General features: G+C 44.6%; 1 protein-coding gene across 4 annotated transcripts in view; it reads right to left on the bottom strand.

Annotated features, from left to right (window-relative positions):
* LOC117667867 (regulator of G protein signaling 3-like) overlaps positions 1–21486 on the bottom strand; it is a 57530-nt gene that overhangs the window by 14791 nt on the left and 21253 nt on the right. For all 4 annotated transcript variants that reach the window (XM_034421487.3, XM_034421486.3, XM_034421489.3 and 1 more), the window contains 2 exons: positions 11042–11458; positions 2815–2900 (listed from right to left, as the gene is read on the bottom strand). In XM_034421487.3, coding sequence (XP_034277378.1) covers positions 2815–2900; positions 11042–11458 — 503 coding nt within the window. The remainder of the gene's footprint in view (positions 1–2814; positions 2901–11041; positions 11459–21486) is intronic.

The following is a 21486-nucleotide window of genomic DNA, read 5'->3' as shown; positions in this document are numbered from 1 at the left end:
GATCCTGTTGTTAGTCTCGCTAATCCCCATACCTTTTACCTTAAACTGTCTACCGTGGACCTTTCATGTTTCCTAAGAAGTCCCTAAGGAGGTGTGCATAAGCGCACCAGCGTGCCTACCGTCCCTGTCCTACTGTCCCCATTTATATGTAATCATTCTATGTGTTTATGGCTATGTTTTGCCTATTTATATCCTTTTATTTGTGCCAGTTTTTTTCATGTGTCCATGTCTGGAAGTAAGAAATCTTCACTTCTGGGTTTCTTCGGAGGAGAAACACAGCTGATTCGCACGGCAATCGGCTCTGCCACGCAAATCAGCTGAGGAGATAAAGATAGGAAAATAGCGCGGGCGGGCAGGCCCATCTGATCGTCGGGATGAACTGGTTGCTCCCATCTGACTGTCGGAGCTACCAGTTCGCCTTAACCGGTCCGAACCGGTAGAATCCCACCACTGTATCAGACTCTCCATAGCCATTAAAATAGAGTTACACATTTGCGTATCAACCCTTAGTTGTTCCTCACAGGCCTGTGAGGTATAACAAGGATTGGCCACAGAAGATTAGATGACGAGAATGTCATTTCCTATCTGTAAGATTGTATTACCCTAGCAGTTATTGACTTAGTAATTTATCTACTTCCTCTTTCTTAGAAGCCACAAAGATGATAACCCGAATTACATTTATTTGTCCCAGTGTTTGATTTATATATCAGTTATCTACTCCTGAAGCACTCAAGGGCAAGGGCAGGGCTTCTATGTATCCAAAGTGCTTTGGTTTTGTTTTCCTAAAGCAACTTAAGATACCTAGAGTTTGTAAATCAATATCCAGGGTCACAGGTCAGATTGGGTTAAACACACACATCTAATATAGCTCCACATTGTTGCAAGATTGTTCTTTTAATGCATTGAAAGATTAAGGGGGAAAAAAATCCACACACAGAGCTCTAGATGCATTGTCTGCAGGTATATACAGGTATAAAGGTAAAGGTAAAGGTTCCCCTCACACATGTGTGCCAGTCGTTCCTGACTCTAGGGGGCGGTGATCAAAAGAGACAAAAGTTATTTGAGGTTGCAGAGAGCACTCCTGCAGCTGTTCAAGGTGGCAATAAGCAACTTCACAGGGTAAGATAAAGGTAAAGATTCCCCTCGCATATATGTGCTACTCATTCCTGACTCTAGGGGGCGGTACTCATCTCCGTTTCAAAGCCAAAGAGCCAGCGCTGTCCGAAGACGTCTCCGTGGTCATGTGGCCGGCATTTTCTAGGTGTTTTCGAACTGTTAGGTTGGCAGAAGCTGGGACAAGTAACGGGACCTCACCCCGTTACGCGGCACTAGGGATTCAAACCGCTGAACTGCCGACCTTTCGATCGACAAGCTCAGCGTCTTAGCCGCTGAGCCACCGCGTCCCTATATATACAGGTATATGCACGCATAATTTTCTATTTTTAAAAAGCAGAACTGAGAGGATTTAGGCTTTTCCTAGCAATGGGGAATGGTGGTCCTATGGTGGATGGATGGAACCATCATTCTGTCGCAATCTCAAATAAAGTACTGTATGGTGAAATGACTCATCTGAGATATCTTCTATATCAGGAGGATTAATATTAGATATTCCAGGGCTGTTAGGAGACGGAGAGATAAACACTCATTTATCAAGCTGAAGGAAAATCTGCACTGAGGCCATTCACAGCAGGACGAAATGAGATATATTTACATTATCTTCCCCCTCCTCCCCAAAAAAAGAACATTCAAACTACTTTATCTAGATCAGCCTTTCCTAAACTGGTGAATTCCAGGTTGTTTGGACGATAGTTCCCTTCAATCACATTAATGGGCATATCTGGCATAACCTAGTTGGACTAGAGGAGGTGTTTTTTTCCCCCACCCAGGTTTACAATCAGGTATAGCTTAGCCAGAACTGATGATTTCTGTTTTTACAGATACAGAATTTACAACTTGGAGGCTCAGAGATAAGAGGTGTAGCGGATATCTACAGGTATTCACCAGGCTAGGAACTGGGAGACTGGGAGTTCTAGACCTGCCTTAGGCCCAAAGCCAGCTGGGTGACCTTGGGCCAGTCCCTCTCTCTAAACTCTAGGGCAAAGTAATGTTGAAATTTTAGCAAGAAAAGAGAGAGGGGGAGGAAGGGAGGGAGGGAGATATGGCAGAGAGAGAGAAGGAAAGAGATGAGAGAGAGACAGACAAAGAGAGGGGAGAGAGATATGAGAGAGAGAGAGGTGAGAGAGAGAAAAAAAGAGAGAGGAGGGAGGCAAGGGGGGAGGGAGGGAGAGAGATATGACAGAGACAGAGAGAAAGAGATGAGAGAGAAACAGATAAAGAGAGGGGGGAGAGAGAGGAGAGAGAAAGATGAGGGGGGGAGAGAGAGGAGAGAGAGGGGTGAGAGAAAAAGAGAGGAGAGAAAGAGAGAGAGGGAGAGAGATATGACAGAGACAGAGAGAGAGAGAGATGAGAGAGAGACAGATAAAGAGAGGGGGGAAAGATGAAAGAGAGAGATGAGAGGGGGGAAGAGATGAGAGAGAGGGGTGAGAGAAAAAGACAGAGAGGGTGGGAGGGAGGGAGATATGACAGACAGAGAGAGAAAGAGATGAGAGAGAGACAGATAAAGAGAGGGGGGAGAGAGATGACAGAGAGAGGGGTGAGAGAGAGAGAAAAAGAGAGAGAAGAGAGAGGAGAGAGAGAGGGAGGGAGAGAGGGGGGGAGAGAGAACACGCCCAGGAAGAAGACATAGTTTTAAAGGCTATTTTGAGGTTTATAGCTTGAAATCCAGCAATTAAATCCAGCTCCACTGACACTCACCGGGGACGTTTTTGCTTCTGCTGTGCGTTCTGATGGCTGCCATCGCAGTCTGACCCTATGTCCGATTCCACACTGGAGGCTAGTGACTGAAACACACACAAAAAAACAAAAAAACAAGATTTGAGCCTAAAGGGCATCTCCCAGCCAACTCTCAAGGCTACAGGATCCAGGCTGCAGATATCTGGATGACCAATAGGTGGGAACAGAGATTGAGTTTCCATATCTTGCTGCTGCCCTCTAGTGGCTCTGCAGAGGCCTACAGTCCAGATCTGGTAGTCTTTAAATGCCAACCTTGGAACTCCAAGGCACCTGCTGAAGTCAGTGTCTGATTTATCAAGACCCAAGCCGAGGGCATTTGTAAGTTGACACCATCTTTAGGCTTTTCCAAGTCTTTAGAAGAAGATGGCTCTTTGCAATAAATCAGGGAAGGCAAATACTTCCACCCCTCCCCTTCCTTGTCTTCCCTTTATGTCATGTCTTTTTAAATAGTTAGTCTAGTGGCAGGATCGGTGTCTCTTTATTTATCTTTACTTATCTAGCTGAAATGTAGGACATGCTTGCTTTGAATAAATAAACCCTTAAAAGAGACAGCCCCAGCACTACTCAATTAATAATAAAGCAAGTGGCCTGTCACAGACAAACTTCAGGCTTTGTTCAGATTTTCCAGACCTTGAAAACACGCAAAGTGGAGTTCAGAACAATGGCTGTCCAAGTACAGAGCTAGCTGAAGGACAGAGAAACTCACATGCCTCCTTCCAACCCTACAGAGACACATTGAAATGAAATGGTTTCAACAATACCAATTGAAAAGTCTCTCCAATCAGGATTTAGAGCCGTGTTTCTCAAACCTTGGCCTTGAACCTTGAAGAGGGGTGGACTTCAACTCCCAGAATTCCTTAGCCGGCCATGATGTCCTCAAAAGCTATTCGCAACCTGATTTCAGAGCTACAGTGGTGGCACGCAAACCCATGACAACATTTTTGACTCTTGGCAACTAGTTTGCCTTTACAGCCATTTGAGGCATCCCGCAGTCGTGTGACCATGATTTTTATTTTATTTTATTTTATTTTGCTGGTTTTCAGAATTTACATCTGATTTCCAACCAAAAATGCCCATTGGGTAAAATGGAGTCACGTAACAACAGCAGCATTTATGATCACCAAAAAAAAAAAAAATGTCATAAAATCCAGTCACACGGTGACTTGCTTAATGGCCACAACTTAGAACCGTAATTCCTGGCTCAATTACAATTTTAAATTGAAGATTACCTACCTACAGTAGTGGCCAAAAGTGTGGAAACCTTTTGGGAAAAAATCTATTTTTGAGGTTTGATGGCTAATAACACCACTTTTTTTTTTTTTTTTTTTTGAGTTTCAAGATAATCCTATTCCACTGCTGGAATGGCCTGGGAATAGCTCAGACCTTAACTTAACCTAATTGAAAATCTATGGAGCCGACTAAAGAAACTTGTTAGTCAGAAGCCACCCAGCAATAAAACCCAGTTAATAGAAGCAACCATTCACATTATAACTGCTGCAGAACTAAAACACTTGGTTCACTCCATGGGAAGACGTTGTAAGGCTGTCATTCATGCTAAAAATCACCCAACTAAGTATTAACTGAAGGGATAATTTTTGTATATCTTGTTTTTTCTACATGTTTCATTTTTCTTCTTTATACTGTAACTGCTATTCTAATAGCAAATCCTTCCTAAAAGTTATTGCATTACATCCTTGATTAAATTATCTTTCCATTGATATATATAATTTTATGGTACTACTCCAAAAACAAAAGTGGTGATATTAGCTAGTTTCCCAAAAGGTTTCCACAATTTTGACCACTACTGTATAGTGGGAATTCAAACATTTTTACCCATCTACTAAAAACATACAAAGAAGTAGGCATGAATACCTTGCTGATCACCATGTGAAAAATCCTTGCGGGTGAGATTCTTTTTCAAACATTCTGAATGAGAGCTCTTTCAGCAGATTACCGAAATGTATATATGTTCAAGAATTTGCATTCAGTGCTCATTTGTGATAATTCACACATAATGGGCTTCCCCTGAAATTTACCGAGAATCACGTGGGTTATAAGGTTTTCACAGGGGTTTTGATTTACTGCCCTATGTTTCATTCCACAACAGAGATGGGCAATTGAAGGCAGCCTCTGAACAAATTTTTAATCAAAGTTGCTGAAAACTGCATCGTTTCCTGCCACTGTCAGGTGAGAAACATGAGCCTTAACTTGTAAACATCTTATTAGCTTAGGGAACGAGAAGCACAGAAAAATCTTTTCCCCTTGCCCCAAAATCTCCTTTGAGAAAAAGCTGGTCCCCACCCACCTTTTTCCATGCATACAATGCATTGTCCCAAAGGTGCTTTTTCAAGAGGCAACTGGACTTTCTTGTTTTTCTTTGAAGATTTTCCATTTCTCATCCAAAAAAGCTTCAGCTCTGACTGGATGGTGGGGAATGGGAGGATGTATAGAGTGGGAGGGATACTGCATCATCTATCTCAAGTCAACAACGCAGTCCTTTCAGCAGTTCCAGGAAGGCTCCATACCCATTTGCACTATTCAGGTGATCCTGAGGACACAGATAAACCTCCAGGTGGCCTCAACGGCTCTCTCAAAGAATGCAAATGACCAGCAGTCTGCAAGGAGTTTATAAATCCTTCCATTCCCCACCATCCAGTCAGACCTAAAGAAGCTTCTTGGATGAGCAGTGAAACATCTTCAAAGAAAAACAAGAAAGTCCAGTTGCCTTTTGAAAAACTATCTTTGGAACAACCACGGCCTGGATGACTAAGAATCTCTATAGACATAAAATACATTCATTTTCAGAAAACCACAGCAATCAAGGAATCTCAGTCCTGCTTGGGGGGGGGGAAGAGGAGGGACATACAAATATGTGCCAATCTGTTGTGGCTCCGTTGCCTGAGCCAGGGCTATCGATGCAGACTCTGAGAGTGAGGGAGAGGAGTTGGCAAGGCCTCCCTCTCCAGGACCCTCCTCTCTCGCAATGCCTCCGGAGGACACCGAAGGCCAAAAGATAGGCCCAGAGCCAAGTACGTCCCCGCAGCCACAGGTGGACAGCGACAAGGGAGATAAGTGCTGGCTGGACCCTCGGCAGAGGCACAGGGAGAAGCGTGCACAGCAGAGGGGAAGGCGTGCCAGAGATTAGCTGAATCACTGGACCACACCCCACAGGGTATAAATGTGGGTGTGGTGGCCGGTTCAGTTTGTGACGAGCAAAAACTAGAAATAATCCATGATCTCTGCGTTACTGGACTTCTGCCTGCCTTCTCGGACTGCATTTGGACTAATCCTTGTATTGCGGAAACTTTGACTGCTTTATCGGAATGCTTGCAGTCTAATCTTTGTTTTGTGTGAGTAAAGTCTGAATTGGCAGCTAACCACTGGGTTGCTGCCAGCTTTATCTTCAAAGATTTTGTCGTGTGGCTTATTAACTCCGGGCTGTCTGTGGGGGTGCGTGTGTGGGATGGGGACAGAACACAATCCATTCATGTTAGAAATGTTAGTCGCTGCTCTCTTAGAATAACAAGAGTTGGAAGGGGCCTTGGAGGTCTTCTAGTCCAACCCCCTGCTTAGGCAGGAAACAGTACGTCCATTCTGCTCTCCCAAACTCTTTAAGAGAAACTCGGCTTTCTAAACCTTGCAAAGAATCCCATCTTGGATCGAGATTTTGCAGATCGAGATTAAAAGCAATATTGCAACACTTTCCTTTTGACAAGAAATCATGACCCACAGGCCAACTTAAAGAAAAAAGATAGCAGTGTTCCAATATTTGAGGGGCTGCCATAAAGAGGACGGGGGTCAACCTATTTTCCAAAGCACCTGAAGGCAAGGCAACAAGCAATGGATGGAAACTAACCAAGGAGAGAAGCAACCTAGAACTAAGGAGTAATTTCCTGACAGTGAGAACAATTAACCAGCGGAACGATTTGCCTTCACAAAGTGGAGGTGCTCCATCACCGGAGGTTTTTAAAAAGAGACTGGATAGACATATGTCTGAAATGGTAGGGTCTCCTACTGAGCAGGGGTGGGACCAGAAGACCTCCAAGGTCCCTTCCAACTTTTGTTATTATCCAGCTGGGAACTTACTTTATAGAAAAAAATGGCTCAACCTTTTCCTTAGACTGGTCAGTGGTCAGATCGTTAAGGAACCAATTTAGACTCTGGGTTCATTCTCACATATGAGTTGTGTTATAAATGATTTAGGTCTACTCTGAGCAGGGTGGATAAAAATCAATGATTTTTTTTAAAAAAAATCAAAAAAATCAGATTTTTTTGATTTAAATCGGATTTTTTTGATTTAAATCAGATTTTTTTTTATTTTTATCGAATTTATTTTAATAAAAAACTTTGGGGGTAAAAATCTATCGTAAGGTAGTTTTCTATTTAAGATACATAAATAATTTAGTTTATTCAGCATGAAATGGAGCTGAGTTATGTAGCATGAGGCTGTATATTCTGCAACACTGGGACTATCGGTGAGTCAACAGCGGGTCAAAGGAGGAGCAGAGATGACAGTTGCTCTTTAAAAATTATGATTTAAATCGAGTCGATTTAAATCAAGCCTTTTTACTAGTGATTTAAATCATGATTTAAATTGTGATTTAAATCAACTCGATTTAAATCAAATCCACCCTGACTCTGATTAAGACTGAAGTATCCTTTTATTCTTGCAGTTATGGAAAAATATCATTTGAACTTCGTACCTCTGGCAACGCGGTACCACACACACACACACACACACACACACACACACACACACACACACACACACTGCCTTGAGCTAGCAAGGAACTGTTTTGCTTCACAAAGGACTGGCCATGGTAGCCGCACAACAAATGCCAAATATAAAATGGGGGCCGAGAATCATAGAATCCCAGGGGCAGAATGGTTCCTCCACTTACGTGATTCCCCCCTGGCTTGAAAATGATGGCTTTCAATTAGAGGGTTTTCATTTGGGACCTGAAAGCTCAAAGCTCTGCGTGACAGGAGATTATGCAAGTTGAAATCCAATTTTTTTTTTTTTCCTTTGCTCTGGGACCAGACCTGTTTTTCCTTTAGACGATGTTTTTTTTTTTTTTTCCATTGGCATCTCCTGGGGTAAAGTGTTTTCAGGAAAGAAAAACTGAAGTCCTTTTGTAGTGCATTAATATTGCACGGATGTACACAGGCAGGGCTATAAACGTACTGCCATGACTACCATCTTCTTGCCTTTTTCGATCCCCTTCCCCGCACTGGCTTCTTTCCACTGAGATTTCTACCTTGTGTCTCTAAAGAAACCCTGTTTGAGGAGACCTTTGGAATTGTGACACAACATGAGCATCTCGCAGATCTGTTGGGTCCAGGGCTTTGCTACTCATCGCATCGTTGTCAGTGACGTGGTGCATATGGCTGGCACCAAAAAGCCTGAAAGTATCCTGGGAAGTACTTTTTGTGAAGTAGGGATGCGGTGGCTTAGTGGCTAAGATGCTGAGCTTGTCGATCGAAAGGTCGGCAGTTCAGCGGTTCGAATCCCTAGTGCTGCGTAACGGGGTGAGCTCCCGTTACTTGTCCCAGCTTCTGACAACCTAGCAGTTCGAAAGCACGTTAAAAAAATGCAAGTAGAAAAATAGGGACCACCTTTGGTGGGAAGGTAACAGCGTTCCATGCGCCTTTGGCGTTGAGTCATGCTGCCCACATGACCACGGAGACGTCTTCGGACAGCGCTGGCTCTTCGGCTTTGAAACGGAGACGAGCACCGCTCCCTAGAGTCAGGAACGACTAGCACATATATTCGAGGGGAACCTTTACTTTACCCTGTGAAGTTGCTTACTGCCACCCTGAACAGCTTCAGCAATGCTCTCTGCAACCTCAAATAACCTTTGTCTCGTTTCTTGGTCCTTGGTGCCATCTGAGCTTGGTTGTTTTTCTTGCCGACGTTCGATTACCCAACTAGGTAACATCATCAGTGCTAGCCTAGGACCCCTCATTTCAACCCTGAATTCTCCTTTATTGGTACCACATACGGGCGTCAAACGAAGGCACGCGAATGGGAACACTAGCCCTGATGATGTTACTTAATTTGGGTAATGAAATGTCAGCAAGAAAGCAACCAAATTCAGGGAGCACCAAGCACCCCACCCCATTTCAACCCTGAGCTACAAATCCCAAAGATGTTTCCCCACCTCCACAAGAGGCAACTAGACTTTCGGAGGGTTTTTTTCTTTGAAGACGTTTCGCTTCTCATCCAAGAAGCTTCTTCAGCTCAGAGCCAGGAAGTCCATTTGCCTCTTGTAAAAAAAGCACCTTTGGGACAACCATGACCTGGATGACTAAGAATCTCCATTGATTTGAGCTACCAAATATTCTCCTTGACTGACACCTATGCAGCAAATTTTCTTTGCTATGAATGCTTGTGGCAGCATGGAAGCTTCCGGACTAAAATGGCTTCCAAGGCTGACAGGGGTTTTCTGGAACGCTGACAGCTTGAGGGACACGGTCATTTTGGCTGATGAAGATGCTGCTGGAGGGGAACCCTTTGTTCTGCAGCATGTCGGCTTCTTGTTTATTATTATTAATTTTTTAAAACTAAAATATTGTTTTGAAACATCATCAGGTGTGGGGGAAGGGAGGCCGGAGAATGGCAAGAGAAGGCGTCACGGTCTCTCTGAGTAATCCACTAGCCTCTGCGGGGAAAACCTCCAAGTTCTGTATCCCAGGCCCTCGACCATAACCTTTTCCTTGATCATTAATTATGAGCTATTTAATCTTAACAGGATACATTTTTCACAGCAGCAAATTCCAGAGATTAAAACCAGTGGGAATAAAGACACTTGGATGTTTAGACAAGCAAACTAAAACAAAATAAAATAATGGATAGGCAAATAAAAAAAAAAAGATCTGGGCTTGAATTTTGGGGAGGGTTGAAAAGGAGAAAGAAAGCATTAGAAAGATGTCCCAAAGGTGCTTTTTCAAGAGGCTTTGAAGACGTTTCGCTTCTCATCCAAGAAGCTTCTTCAGCTCTGACTGGATGGTGGGAAATGGAAGGATTTATACTCCTTGCAGACAGCTGGTCATTTGCATCCTTTTGACAAGTCGTTGAGGCCACTTGGAGGTCTAAATTTAAAAGAATGCAAACGACCAGCTGTCTGCAAGAAGTATAAATCCCTCCATTCCCTACTATCCAGTCAGAGCTGAAGAAGCTTCTTGGCTGAGAAGTGAAACGTCTTCAAAGAAAAACCAGAAAGTCCAGTTGCCTCTTGAGAAAAGGGATGGCCAGGATTGAGAAACAGGATTGGGATGGCCAGGATTGTTCTAGCTGGATCAAAAGGAGCTTCCCTCCTTCTTATAGAACACTGTTTCTCAACCTTGGCTGCTGGACGATGTGTGGACTTCAACTCCCAGAATTCCCCAGCCAGCAGAGCTAGCTGAAGAGTGGAGTTGAAGTCCACACATCGTCCAGCAGCCAAGGTTGAGAAACACTGTTATAGAAGGAGACAAACGACCTGGTTCAGACATTGCACTAAGCACGAATTAGCTTAACCGGAGGCAACTGGACTTCCGTTTTTTCTTTGAAGACGTTTCGCTTCTCATCTAAGAAGCTTCTTCAGCTCTGACAGGATAGTGGGGAATGGAAGGATTTATGTTCCTTGCAGACAGTTGGTCATCCTGTCAAGAGCTGAAGAAGCTTCTTGGATGAGAAGTGAAACATCCTCAAAGAGAAGAAACCAGAAAGTCCAGCTGCCTCCTGAAAAAGCAGGCATGGGACAACCTCTGGGACAATCATGACCTGGACGACTGAGAATCTCTACAGACTTTTAGCTATCCAATTTGGGATGAACACCCTTTGAATGGTGTGGGAGTAGGAATGGATTTCCAGAGGAGGAAAAATTGCAGACTACAGGAACCATTTGCACTACTTCAGATAGTAGTGAGGACACAGATAAACGTCCAAGTGCTTCAATGACCCTCTAAAAGGATGCAAACGACCAGCTTGTCTACAAGGAATATAAATCCTTCCATTCCCCACTATCCTGTCAGAGCTGAAGAAGCTTCTTGGATGAGAAGCGAAACACCCTCAAAGGAAAAAACAAGGAAGTCCAGTTGCCTCCTGAAAAAGCACCTTGGGGACAGCCGTGATCTGGATGACTGAGAATCTCTACAGACCATTAGTAAGAGGGTTAGTAAGAAAGCATTAAGAAGTTCCACTGACTTTGCTTGATCCTCCAAAGAAATTCCTTAGGTGTTGCTTTGCTGCTGCCACTTTCTCGCCCAGTTGCCGCTCTTTCCTCAAAGATTTGGGGGACGGCAAGCTCCACCCACTTCCTGTTTTGTCCCCTTCCTCAGTCCCCCTTTGGCATGGTGCCCCTTGTTGATCCAAACGTCCCTCGCTTCGAGAGCGCCAGAACCCTCCCGGGTCTTGAAGCGGGAGCTGAGGACAGTTGACCACTTCGGTGTCATCTAAACGAATGCTTGGGGTGGAAGGTTTCTCCTGATTTTCACAGTCGTTCCTCAACTCCGGATCCTCACAGCTCTGATGTTGCTTCCGAAGGCCGCTCCGGTGCCATGGCAGGAAGTCACATTCTAGGAGACAACCTTCCGAGCCGCACTTCTGGAGGGGACTCAACATCTAGATGGAGGAGAACAACATTTTAGTACGGTACTTGAACATCCTCAAAGATGGAATAACAGAGTTGGAAGGGACTTTGGAGGTCTTCTAGTCCACACACACACATGTTCCAGCAGGAAACTCTGTCTGCAAAATGGGGTACACACCAGGGATGACATCTACTTACCTGCCTTACCAGTTCAGGGTGCATACGTTCCGCGTGCATACGTAGAACGTAAAAAACACATTACTTCCTGGTTAAAACCAGGAAGTAATGACACCCGGGTGGGTGGGTGGAGCTTCGCTCCGCCATCGCTACCGGATCACCGAACCACCAGCCAAGATCGCTACCAGTTCGGGCGATCCAGTCCGATCCGGGAGCATTTCACCCCTGGTAGCACTTACTAGGGGGTGCACAAGATGGCCCACTGGGACGTGGGGAAAACATTCGAATGCCTACTTCTATTTATCGGGGATGCAAAAATAAACAAGAAACCTGTGAGGTGGCTAAGAGCTGGCACAGAATGCACAAAATGTAATATTGTATCTATGGGAGTGTGCTGTAGATTAAAAAGAAGTAAGAATTTAAAATAGATTAATATTTAAAGCGCAAAATATACACAAGGTGATATGTTGGGGAGGGTCTCTTTTATAATGTAAATCATATTAATGTAGTACTAGACATATATAAATAATTTATAAATAACAGAATAACAGAGTTGGCAGGGACCCTGGAGCTCTTCTAGTCCAATCTCCTGATCAAGCAGGAAACCGTATTACCAGTGATGGCGAACCTTTTAGGCACAGAGTGCCCAAACCGGAAGGTGAGTTTGTCCATGTGCACGCGAGCGCCAGAAACCTGATGACCAGCTGGCCAGCGTGCATGCACACACTGTTGGAAACCCGACAACCAGGTGGCTAAACTGGGGCGACAGCGCGCGTGCCCACAGAGAGGGCTCTGCATGCCATAGGCTCACCATCACGGCCCTATACCATTTTTGACAAATGACTGTCCAGTCCTTTCTTTAAAAGCTTCCAGTGTCGGGGAACCCACAAGTTGTTCCACTGGTTAATTGTTCTCTGTTCGGAAATTTCTCCTTAGTTTCAGGTTGCTTCTCTCCTTGATTAGTTTCTATCAGCTTCTTGTCCTGCCTTCAGGTGTGTTGGAGAATAGATTGACCCCCCTCTTCTTTGTGGCAACCCCTTAGATTATATCTAATATCTAAGGAGTTGCCAAGGCTATCCTATCGCCCCCAGTCCTGATGGATATGTTCCTCTTGAGACTGTCACATTGGCTCATGATTCACCAAATAAGAATCCAGAAGAGCCATTCCTCATATAAGTGCCTGAGTTATGGAACTCCCTGTTTGCTTATTTGTGGCTGGCGCTGAGCCTCAGAAGCTTCCAGTACTTGCTAATGACATATCTGTTTACCCAGATCCTTGATATTGGCATTGTGGCTTGTTTTTATCTGGCCGTGTCCCTGCTTGCACTTAAATCATGCCACAAACACTCCCTGTTTGTGATATCACTGTTTGTAATTCTGCCTTTGGAGGTTGTCTTCACCTTTTGCTTGACTCATGAAGGAGACATCCCAAAGACTCCATTAGCTGTGCAGGTGCTGAAGTGGTATTTCTCTCCTTACTCCAACACTATGCACAGTCAGCCTCAAGGTGTATCAAATGGGCCAGGCTTCGTCTATCACTATTTTGAAGGGGAGTCAAGTGACTGCTAATGACTGAGAATAGAAATAACAGAGGCACGAAAAGGACTGGCAACAGGGAGAGCCAGTTTCGTGCTATCTAGTTCCCCAACAACTCAAGGATGGACAGAGAAAGCCATAATTAATGGTACTGTGCCATTGGAATCTCACTAATGGAACTCTGTTGGCTTTTTCAGCAGCTGCAGCACACCGCTGGCTCACCAGTTATAAAACATTATAATATAAAGGTAAAGGTTCCTCTTGCACATATGTGCTAGTCGTTCCCAACTCTAGGGGGTGGTGCTCATCTCCGTTTCAAAGCCGAAGAGCCAGGGCTGTTCGAAGACGTCTCTGTGATCATATGGCTGGCATGATTAAATACCAAAGGCGCACGGAACGTTGTTACCTTCCCACTAAAGGTGGTCCCTATTTTTCTACTTGCATTTTTTACATGCTTTTGAACTGCTAGGTTGTCAGAAGCTGGGACAAGTAATGGGAGCTCACCCTGTTATGCAGCACTAGGGATTCGAACTGCTGAACTGCCAGCCTTTTGATCAAGCTCAGCGTCTTAGCCATTGAGCCACCATGTCCCTTTTTATATTATATTATTTATATTAATTATATATATTATATATATATATATATATATATATATATATATATATGTTTTTCTTCTAGCCAGGTTTTCCCTATGTAACCAAGGTTTTTTGTAGCTACTAACTTAACAACTGCAGTGATTCACTTAGCAACTGTGGCAAGAAAGATTGTAAAATGGGACAAAACGTAACAACGGTCTCACTTAGCAACGGAATTTGGGGCTCAATTGTGGTCGTAAGTCGAGAACTACCTGTACAGGGAAAGAGTAGGAAAAGGCACTGTAAGAACTTGGCTTTCCAGAGTGGAAAGAAAACCTTGCTTTTTTGCTATTTTCTTTAATGGGATGCGGTGGCTCAGTAGCTCAGGTGCTGAGCTTGTTGATCCAAAGGTCGGCAGTTCAGCGGTTCGAATCCCTAGTACTGCGTAACGGGGTGAGGTCCCATTTCTTGTCCCAGCTTCTGCCAACCTAGCAGTTCGAAAGCACGTAAAAAAAGTGCAAGTAGAAAAATAGAGACCACCTTTGGTGGGAAGGTAACAGCGTTCTGTGCGCCTTTGGCATTTAGTCATACCGGCCACATGACCACAGAGACGTCTTTGGACAGCGCTGGCTCTTCGGCTTTGAAACAGAGATGAGCACTGCCCCCTGGAGTCGGGAACGACTAGCACATATGTGCGAGGAGAACCTTTACCTATTAATGTGGACACCAGTGGCGATGTAATTAAACAGTGTCATCCACATGCAGGAGAGGCATTAGCAGAGTTAGGGCGGATAGGTTCAGCTTGTGGACTCTTTTGAGAAAACAAGAGAAAAACACACTCACTCCAAGGAAGGGGAAAGAGACAGAGTTCCTGGGAAAGGGCAGTGCTGGCTTCCAGCCTGAACAGAGACACTTCACGCTGCACGATGTTACTCTGATTATGCGTGTTGTTGGATTCCTAAACTCAAATACTGGTAGTCCTCAAGTTACGACCACAATGGAGCCCAAAGTTTATGTCGCTAAGTGAGACATTTGTTAAGTGAATTTGCTCCATTTTACGACTTTTCTTGCCACAGTTGTTAAGCGAATCACCACTTTTGTTAAACTAATAACACGGTTCTGAAGCGAATCTGGACTCCCCGTTTGACTTTGCTTGTCAGAAGGTCACAAAAGCCGATCACGTGACTCCGGGACACTGCAACCGTCATAAATATGAAGCGCTTGCCAAGCATCTGAGTTTCGATCGCGCGACCATGGGGATGTTGCAACAGTCGTTAAGTGTGAAAACTGGTCATAAGTCCCTCTTTTGGTGCCGTTGTAACTTTGAACGGTCACTTAAATGAACTGTTGTAAGTGGAGGACTACCTGTACGTGCAGAAAAAAGGGAGCTGAGTGGCACTGTGTAGAAACTCAGAGGCCCCCTTATTTCATCGGCCAGCTGCCGACTTTGTGCAAAGCCTGAAGACAGATGCTTAGAAAGCTGGGACAACTGGACTTGTTCAAGCTACGCTCCCTACCCTGCCTCTAAATTGTCTCTCTTCTGGGAAAGAGTCATACAAATTTCTGGCCTGCAAGGAGTCCATCCATTTGCTCTTACGATGGGAATCAGTCCAAAGCAGCAACTCCTTCCAGAAGCTAATTCAAAAATTATTTGGCGGAGTCTTGGCATCTGAAGTGGGAAAACATTTCGAGCGGAATTATATTCCACTCATTATCAGTATTATTTTTTCTTCTTCTTTTTCTATTACGCTCTGATACACAATCTAATAGATGTGCCGTGGAGCTGGGAATGATGGGGAAAGTAATAAATAACTGTGTGACTCAAAATCAAAAAGGGATGACATGAGAGCAGTGTTCCAATATCTCAGGGGTTGCCACAAAGAAGAGGGAGTCAAACTATTCTCCAAAGCACCTGAGGGCAGGACAAGAAGCAATGGGTGGAAACTAATCAAGGAGAGAAGCAACTCAGAACTAAGGAGAAATTTCCTGACAGTTAGAACAATGAATCAGTGGAATAACTTGCCTCCAGAAGTTGTGAATGCTCCAACACTGGGAGTTTTTAAGAAGATGTTGGACAACCGGTGGGACCGGAAGTTGGCAAACAGGCCATTTTCGGCCTCCACAAACTCCTAGAAAGGGTCTGGAGGCTGGGGAGAGCAAAAAACGGGCCTTCCGGTCCCACCAGAAGGTAGCAAATGGGTTGTTTTTGGCCTCCGTAGGGCCTCTGGGGGCGGGGGGGAAGGCCATTTCCCCCTTCCCAGACTCCTAGAAAGGCTCTGGAGGCTGGGGAGACCAAAAAACGGGCCTACTGTGCCATCGCGTGCCAGGAGCGTGGGGAGTGTGTGTGGGGGTCATCTATGCATGCGTGGGGGGCAGGGTGCATAGAATTATGGGTATGGGCACATGCACGCACGACCTCCTGCCCCCCGCTCCTGGCACGCAATGGCAAAAATTTTAGCCATCACTGGACTAGAAGACCTCCAAGGTCCCTTCCAACTCTGTTATTTTGTTCTGTTCTGTTCTGTTCTGTTCTGTTCTGTTCTGTTCTGTTCTGTTCTGTTCTATTCTATTCTATCCTATCCTATCCTATCCTATCCTATCCTATCCTATCCTATCCTATCCTATCCTATCCTATCCTATTCTCCACTCACCCAGCAATCTTAATTCAATCTGGTATTTTAGTTGCCTAGTGGGCATTTTACATCGGCCCCTCAAGGCCAAAACAGAGCCAGATTATCTTCAGACGTTGGGAGAAGATGGTTCTAAGCTTAGCCTACCCTTCTTGGGTGGACCTGAACATGACAATCACAATCTCTGACTCCAGCATGTCTGAGACAAGAGGGTGTCTCTTCTAAAATTATGCTGGCTGCTTCCACACTTAAATCCTCCCAAAAAGACTTTAGCGTGATTGAAGGCATTTCTCCCCCTGGTATGAACATGTATATATTATATATTTATTATATATTGTATGTATAGGTAATCTTCTACTTACAAAAGTTCATTTAGTGACTGTCTGAAGTTACAGTGGTCCTGAAAAAAGGTGACTTGGGACCATTTTTCACACTTAGGACCGTTGCAGCATCCCTGTGGTCACATGATCAAAATTCCGATGCTTGGCAAATGACTCATATTTATGACAATTGCAATGTCCCCGGATCATGGGAAAACCTTTTGCGATCCTCTGACTAGCAAAGCCAATGGGGAAGCCAGATTCACTTAACAACTGTGGCAGGAAAGGTTGTAAAATGGGGCAAAATTCATTTAACAGTTGTCTCGCTTAGTGTTGTGGCCCGTCAGCGGCCTGTGCAGTTAGTAGCTGATTCCGACAGCGAGGAGGCTGGTGTGGTGCTGCGCCAGCAGCCTGTGCAGCTGGCGCTCGAGCCAGACAATGAGGAGGCTGGAGAAGATGTGGTGCCAGTGGCGGAGATTCAGCCAGGGCCTTCAGAACCTCCAGAAGCTCCCAAAAGTGAAGAGGAACAAGAGGGGGAGCCTCTTCTTGATGCACGAGCGCGTAGAGCTGTTAAAAGGCAGGAGTGGCTCCTCAGGAGGAAGTCTCCTTGAGATTAAGGCTTGGGGCTAATTGGCCACTCCCCTAGCCTATTTAAGGAAGGACAACGAACTGATGCAATTTGCAGGAAACAACTTTGTTCATATTCCTTTATGTCGATTCCAGAAACATTTGATTCGGCTCTTGTTTCTCTCTTGTCAGTTTTCCTGCAAATTGCTTCTGGGCATTCTGCCAACCACAGTAAGATTACGGTTATCTGAAATACCATACCTCAGAATTGAGTTATTATTCTTTGGATTCTTGTCGGCTGTTAATGAAGTTAAATTAACAGCCGTTGTTCAGAAAAGACTGATTTAAACTGTATTTGTGTTCAAACTACTAAGAAAGCTCATTAGTAGTCTTTAATTAGTAAACTAAGGTTTGTATGTTGTGTGTGCTGCGTTCTTTGGGGTCCGTAGCTGGGGCAGAACACTTAGTAATTGAAATTTTGGGCTCAATTGTGATTGTAAGTCAATGACTACCTGTGTATAGCCACCTTATCAACACACAATCCTGGTTGGTTAATGCTCAATAAAATAACCACAGTAATGATTAAAAAGGAACAATTAAAAAACAAAACAAAAGCAAAATCCAACAGAACAATCGCCCCAGCAAATGGGTTATCCCAAATTCAGGCTGAATGGGTTTTTTAGTGCCTTACACAAAGCTAGTCAGTTAGAATATTGTTACTAAGCGAGACAACTGTTAAATGAAATGAATTTTGCCCCATTTTACAACCTTTGTTTGAATCTGGCTTCCCCAAAACCTCTTATGTTAAATAATGCCACCTAATGGGAACCAGGAACGGTGCATCACTTCGGTCTGGGGCTGTTCTCCCCATTTAAAACCAGAGGGTCCCTAGCTGAAGGAGGTCTACATTTCCACAGAAAACGTATGAAGATTTAATCTATCAACTAAAGTTCATATATACAACTAGCTTCCCACCCTGTGGCTTGTTTGGTTCTTTGTAGGAATTTTGCGTGCAAAAAAACCCAACCACAATGGTTTATAAACAACAGCTTATGGTTTGACATGCAGCATAGGCCCAGAATATAAGACAGGTGGTGCTTGTTTAGTGACCACAATTAGCTCTGGCAACTTGGTTATTAAGCAAAGGGGTCACTGAGTGAATTTCTCAGCTGGGCGTATGATTTTAGGGGGGCAAGCAGCAAAGAAACACAATTTTCTCATTTCCCATGAGTCAAAATTAAAAAGGGGGACAAGAGACAGAACAATCCATGTTTTTCTCCTGGCCCACAAAGAAGAAAAGATATTTATCCAAATCTAGTCCAGAAACGCAGTAAACTGGCTGAGAGGAGAACACTCTTGGACATGCCAGCTTGTCTTGTCAATTATTATGGAATTCTTCTTATCTATAAAAACCTAAGGCAAGGCTGAGTTACGCAAACAAGTCCTTTACCAGTCTTATAGGTACACTCCAAGTGTGTGGTACGTCAAGGCCCACAAGTAGTAATGTCACAAGGGCTTCTAGAAGTTGAACTCGTACTTCTCCAGAGGGCACTTGGTTAAGGAGAGCTGTGGTTGACCCTGGTCAGCTGTCGAAACTAACACCTGCGTGGCTGTGCCGCAATATTGTACAGAGACCTATTTTTGTTCTTTGGCGATCCGTGCAAATCCAACGGCTTTTCCTTGTCGGTTTATCAATAAAGGAGAACGTCTGTAGCTCAGGGTTGAAACGAGACATCCTCGGTGCTCTCTGGGCTTGGTTGTTTTCTTGCAGACGTTTCAGGGGTGAAATCTACTTACCTTCCCTACTGGTTTGTCACGTGCGTGCGCGGACCCTCTGCACATGTGCAAAACCTTCTGTGCATGTGCAGAGGGTAAAAAACAGGTTATTTCCTGGTTAAAACCAGGAAGTAATGACGACTGGGAGGGTGGGCGGAGTCTCGTGCTGCAATCACTACCGGTTCTCTGAACCACCTGCCGCCATCGCTACCAGTTCGGCTGAAATGGGCTGAACTGGTAGCATTTCACCCCTGAGACGTTTCATTACCCAGATTAGTCAACATTATCAGTGCTAGTGGCATCATTACCTAATCTGGGTAATGAAAAGTCTGCAAGAAAACAACCAAGCTCAGAGAGCATCAAAGACCCCCTCACTGTGGTTTATTGAAGGAATCATAGTTAAACTAATTCGTGCTTAGTGCAATGTCTGAACCAGGCCATTTGTCTTCTTCTGTAAGAAGGAGGGAAGCTCCTTTTGATCCAGCTAGAACAGTGTTTCTCAATCCTGGCCATCCCAAAGACGCTTTTTTCAAGAGGCAACTGGACTTTCTGGTTTTTCTTTGAAGACATTTCACTTCTCATCCAAGAAGCTTCTTCAGCTCTGACGGGATAGTAGGGAATGGAGGGATTTACACTTCTTGCAGATAGCTGGTCGTTTGCATTCTTTTAATTTAAACCTCCAAGTGGCCTCAATGATTTGCTAAAAGAATGCAAACGACCAGCTGTCTGCAAGGAGTATAAATCCTTCCATTTCCCACCATCCAGTCAGAGTTGAAGAAGCTTCTTGGGTGCGAAGTGAAACATCTTCAAAGAAAAACCAGAAAGGCTAGTTGCCTCTTGAAAAAGCAGCTTTGGGACAACCATGACCTGGATGACTGAGAAGCTCCATAGACACTCAATCCTGGCCATTCACAGGTGTGTGGAATTCAAATCCCGGAATTCTACAGCCAGCACGGCTACTGATGGGAATTCTGGGAACTGAAGTCCACATATCTGGAAGTTGCCAAGACAGGGAAACAATGGGCTAGGGACTAAACGAGAGAAGCGACCGGCCTCAGATTCCTGAGTTCCATTTCTGAATGGAGATCTGGACTCTAGTCCTTAAGCCCCATCCACAACCACATCACATCAGTTCTCAATTACACGCATGTTGCGGTTAAGAGTTTAGTATCGTTGGTTAAAAATCTGGCAGACTCTCCAAAAATCTGCAGGATATGAATGCCTCATGTTGAGTATCTGTAAGTTGACCGGGGCCCTGCAAAATACACAGCTTGGCTAGCTTGTTTGAGTCACTTAAAAAACTCTTTCTTTGTGGTGCACTTGTTCTCTGCTGGTGGTACACAAGCATTTTATTATCCACACCATGAGGAGGAAACGGAACAGGCTGGAAAGGAATGTAAATGGAATGTATTTAGTTATTGTTCTGGGCCACCCACTACTTTTTAGAGGGCAGCTCTTGGCATGCCAGAGTCTTGGGTCCACAGAACAATACAAAAGTACATCCCAGTTTTAATCGGTGCCTCTAGACAGAAACTACCAAGCCTTTCAGCTGTTACGTCACCTTTCCCTCCAGAAATCAAACAAGTGAGAATTTCCTGGAAGTTGGAAAATGTCTTCTAGGCCTCCTGGTTTTTGTTTTGTTTTTTTTAAATATTAAAGCAGAGAGCACAATTGTATTATTAAAATTTCACCGGGAGGCGCAGAAGTTAGCAGCCCCTGCCTGAGTTTAATCCTGTCAGCTGAGGCCACCAGGCAGGGGGAAAAAAGAGTTAAATCTCCAAACTCTGTTTGCAGCCCAAGGGAGAGCCAAAGGTCAGGGATGCGTTTCTGGCTTATGTCTCGGTGGAGATGTAAATCGAGAGCGCCGCTTGCAGAAAATAGAGAAGGGAAAAAAAGACCTGGCTCTTAAGCCCTTTCCAAGCCGTCCTTCTTCGGTCTCTCTCTTTCTCAAAATACACTTCCGTGCCAAACGCCATCGCTTTTCCTTGTCATCCTGGCACTGCCAGCAGATGCTAAGCCATCCATCTGGAGAGCTTCCCCCCACCCCCCTGCAGCCCTCTCCATCCAGGCCATCCATCCATCCCAAAATCAGAGGAATGCCCAGCGTGTGTAAACAGTGGCAGGCCAGGGACCAGAAGATCTGCTTGCTGGGAATCTCCAGCAAAGCTGCAGGCAAGGAGATAGGAACTAACCAACCAGCCTCCTAAACTGGGAAAAATCCCCAAAGGGGACCTTGAAGTCTTTATTTTATTTTTTTTCCCCCTCCTCCTTGTGTGGTGGAGAAGAGACCACGAGCCTCAAGGGGGCATGAAAATGTCATTTTGGCTCTGGGGATACTATAATTCAGCTGCTCTCTCTGCCTTTGAGTGGAGAAAAGAGCCAAATAGCGACAGGGCGAGGAATTAAAATACAAAACTAAGCGAGGGAAGCCAGAAAAATGGAGACAGAAAAGAAAAGAAATTAAGGAAGCCTGCTCTGG

The sequence above is a fragment of the Pantherophis guttatus genome, chromosome 2 (assembly GCF_059756535.1).
Source record: "Pantherophis guttatus breed Tessera chromosome 2, ASM5975653v1, whole genome shotgun sequence".
In the NCBI taxonomy this organism is placed as follows: Eukaryota; Metazoa; Chordata; class Lepidosauria; order Squamata; family Colubridae; genus Pantherophis; species Pantherophis guttatus.
This window is presented reverse-complemented; position numbering and strand designations above follow the sequence as displayed.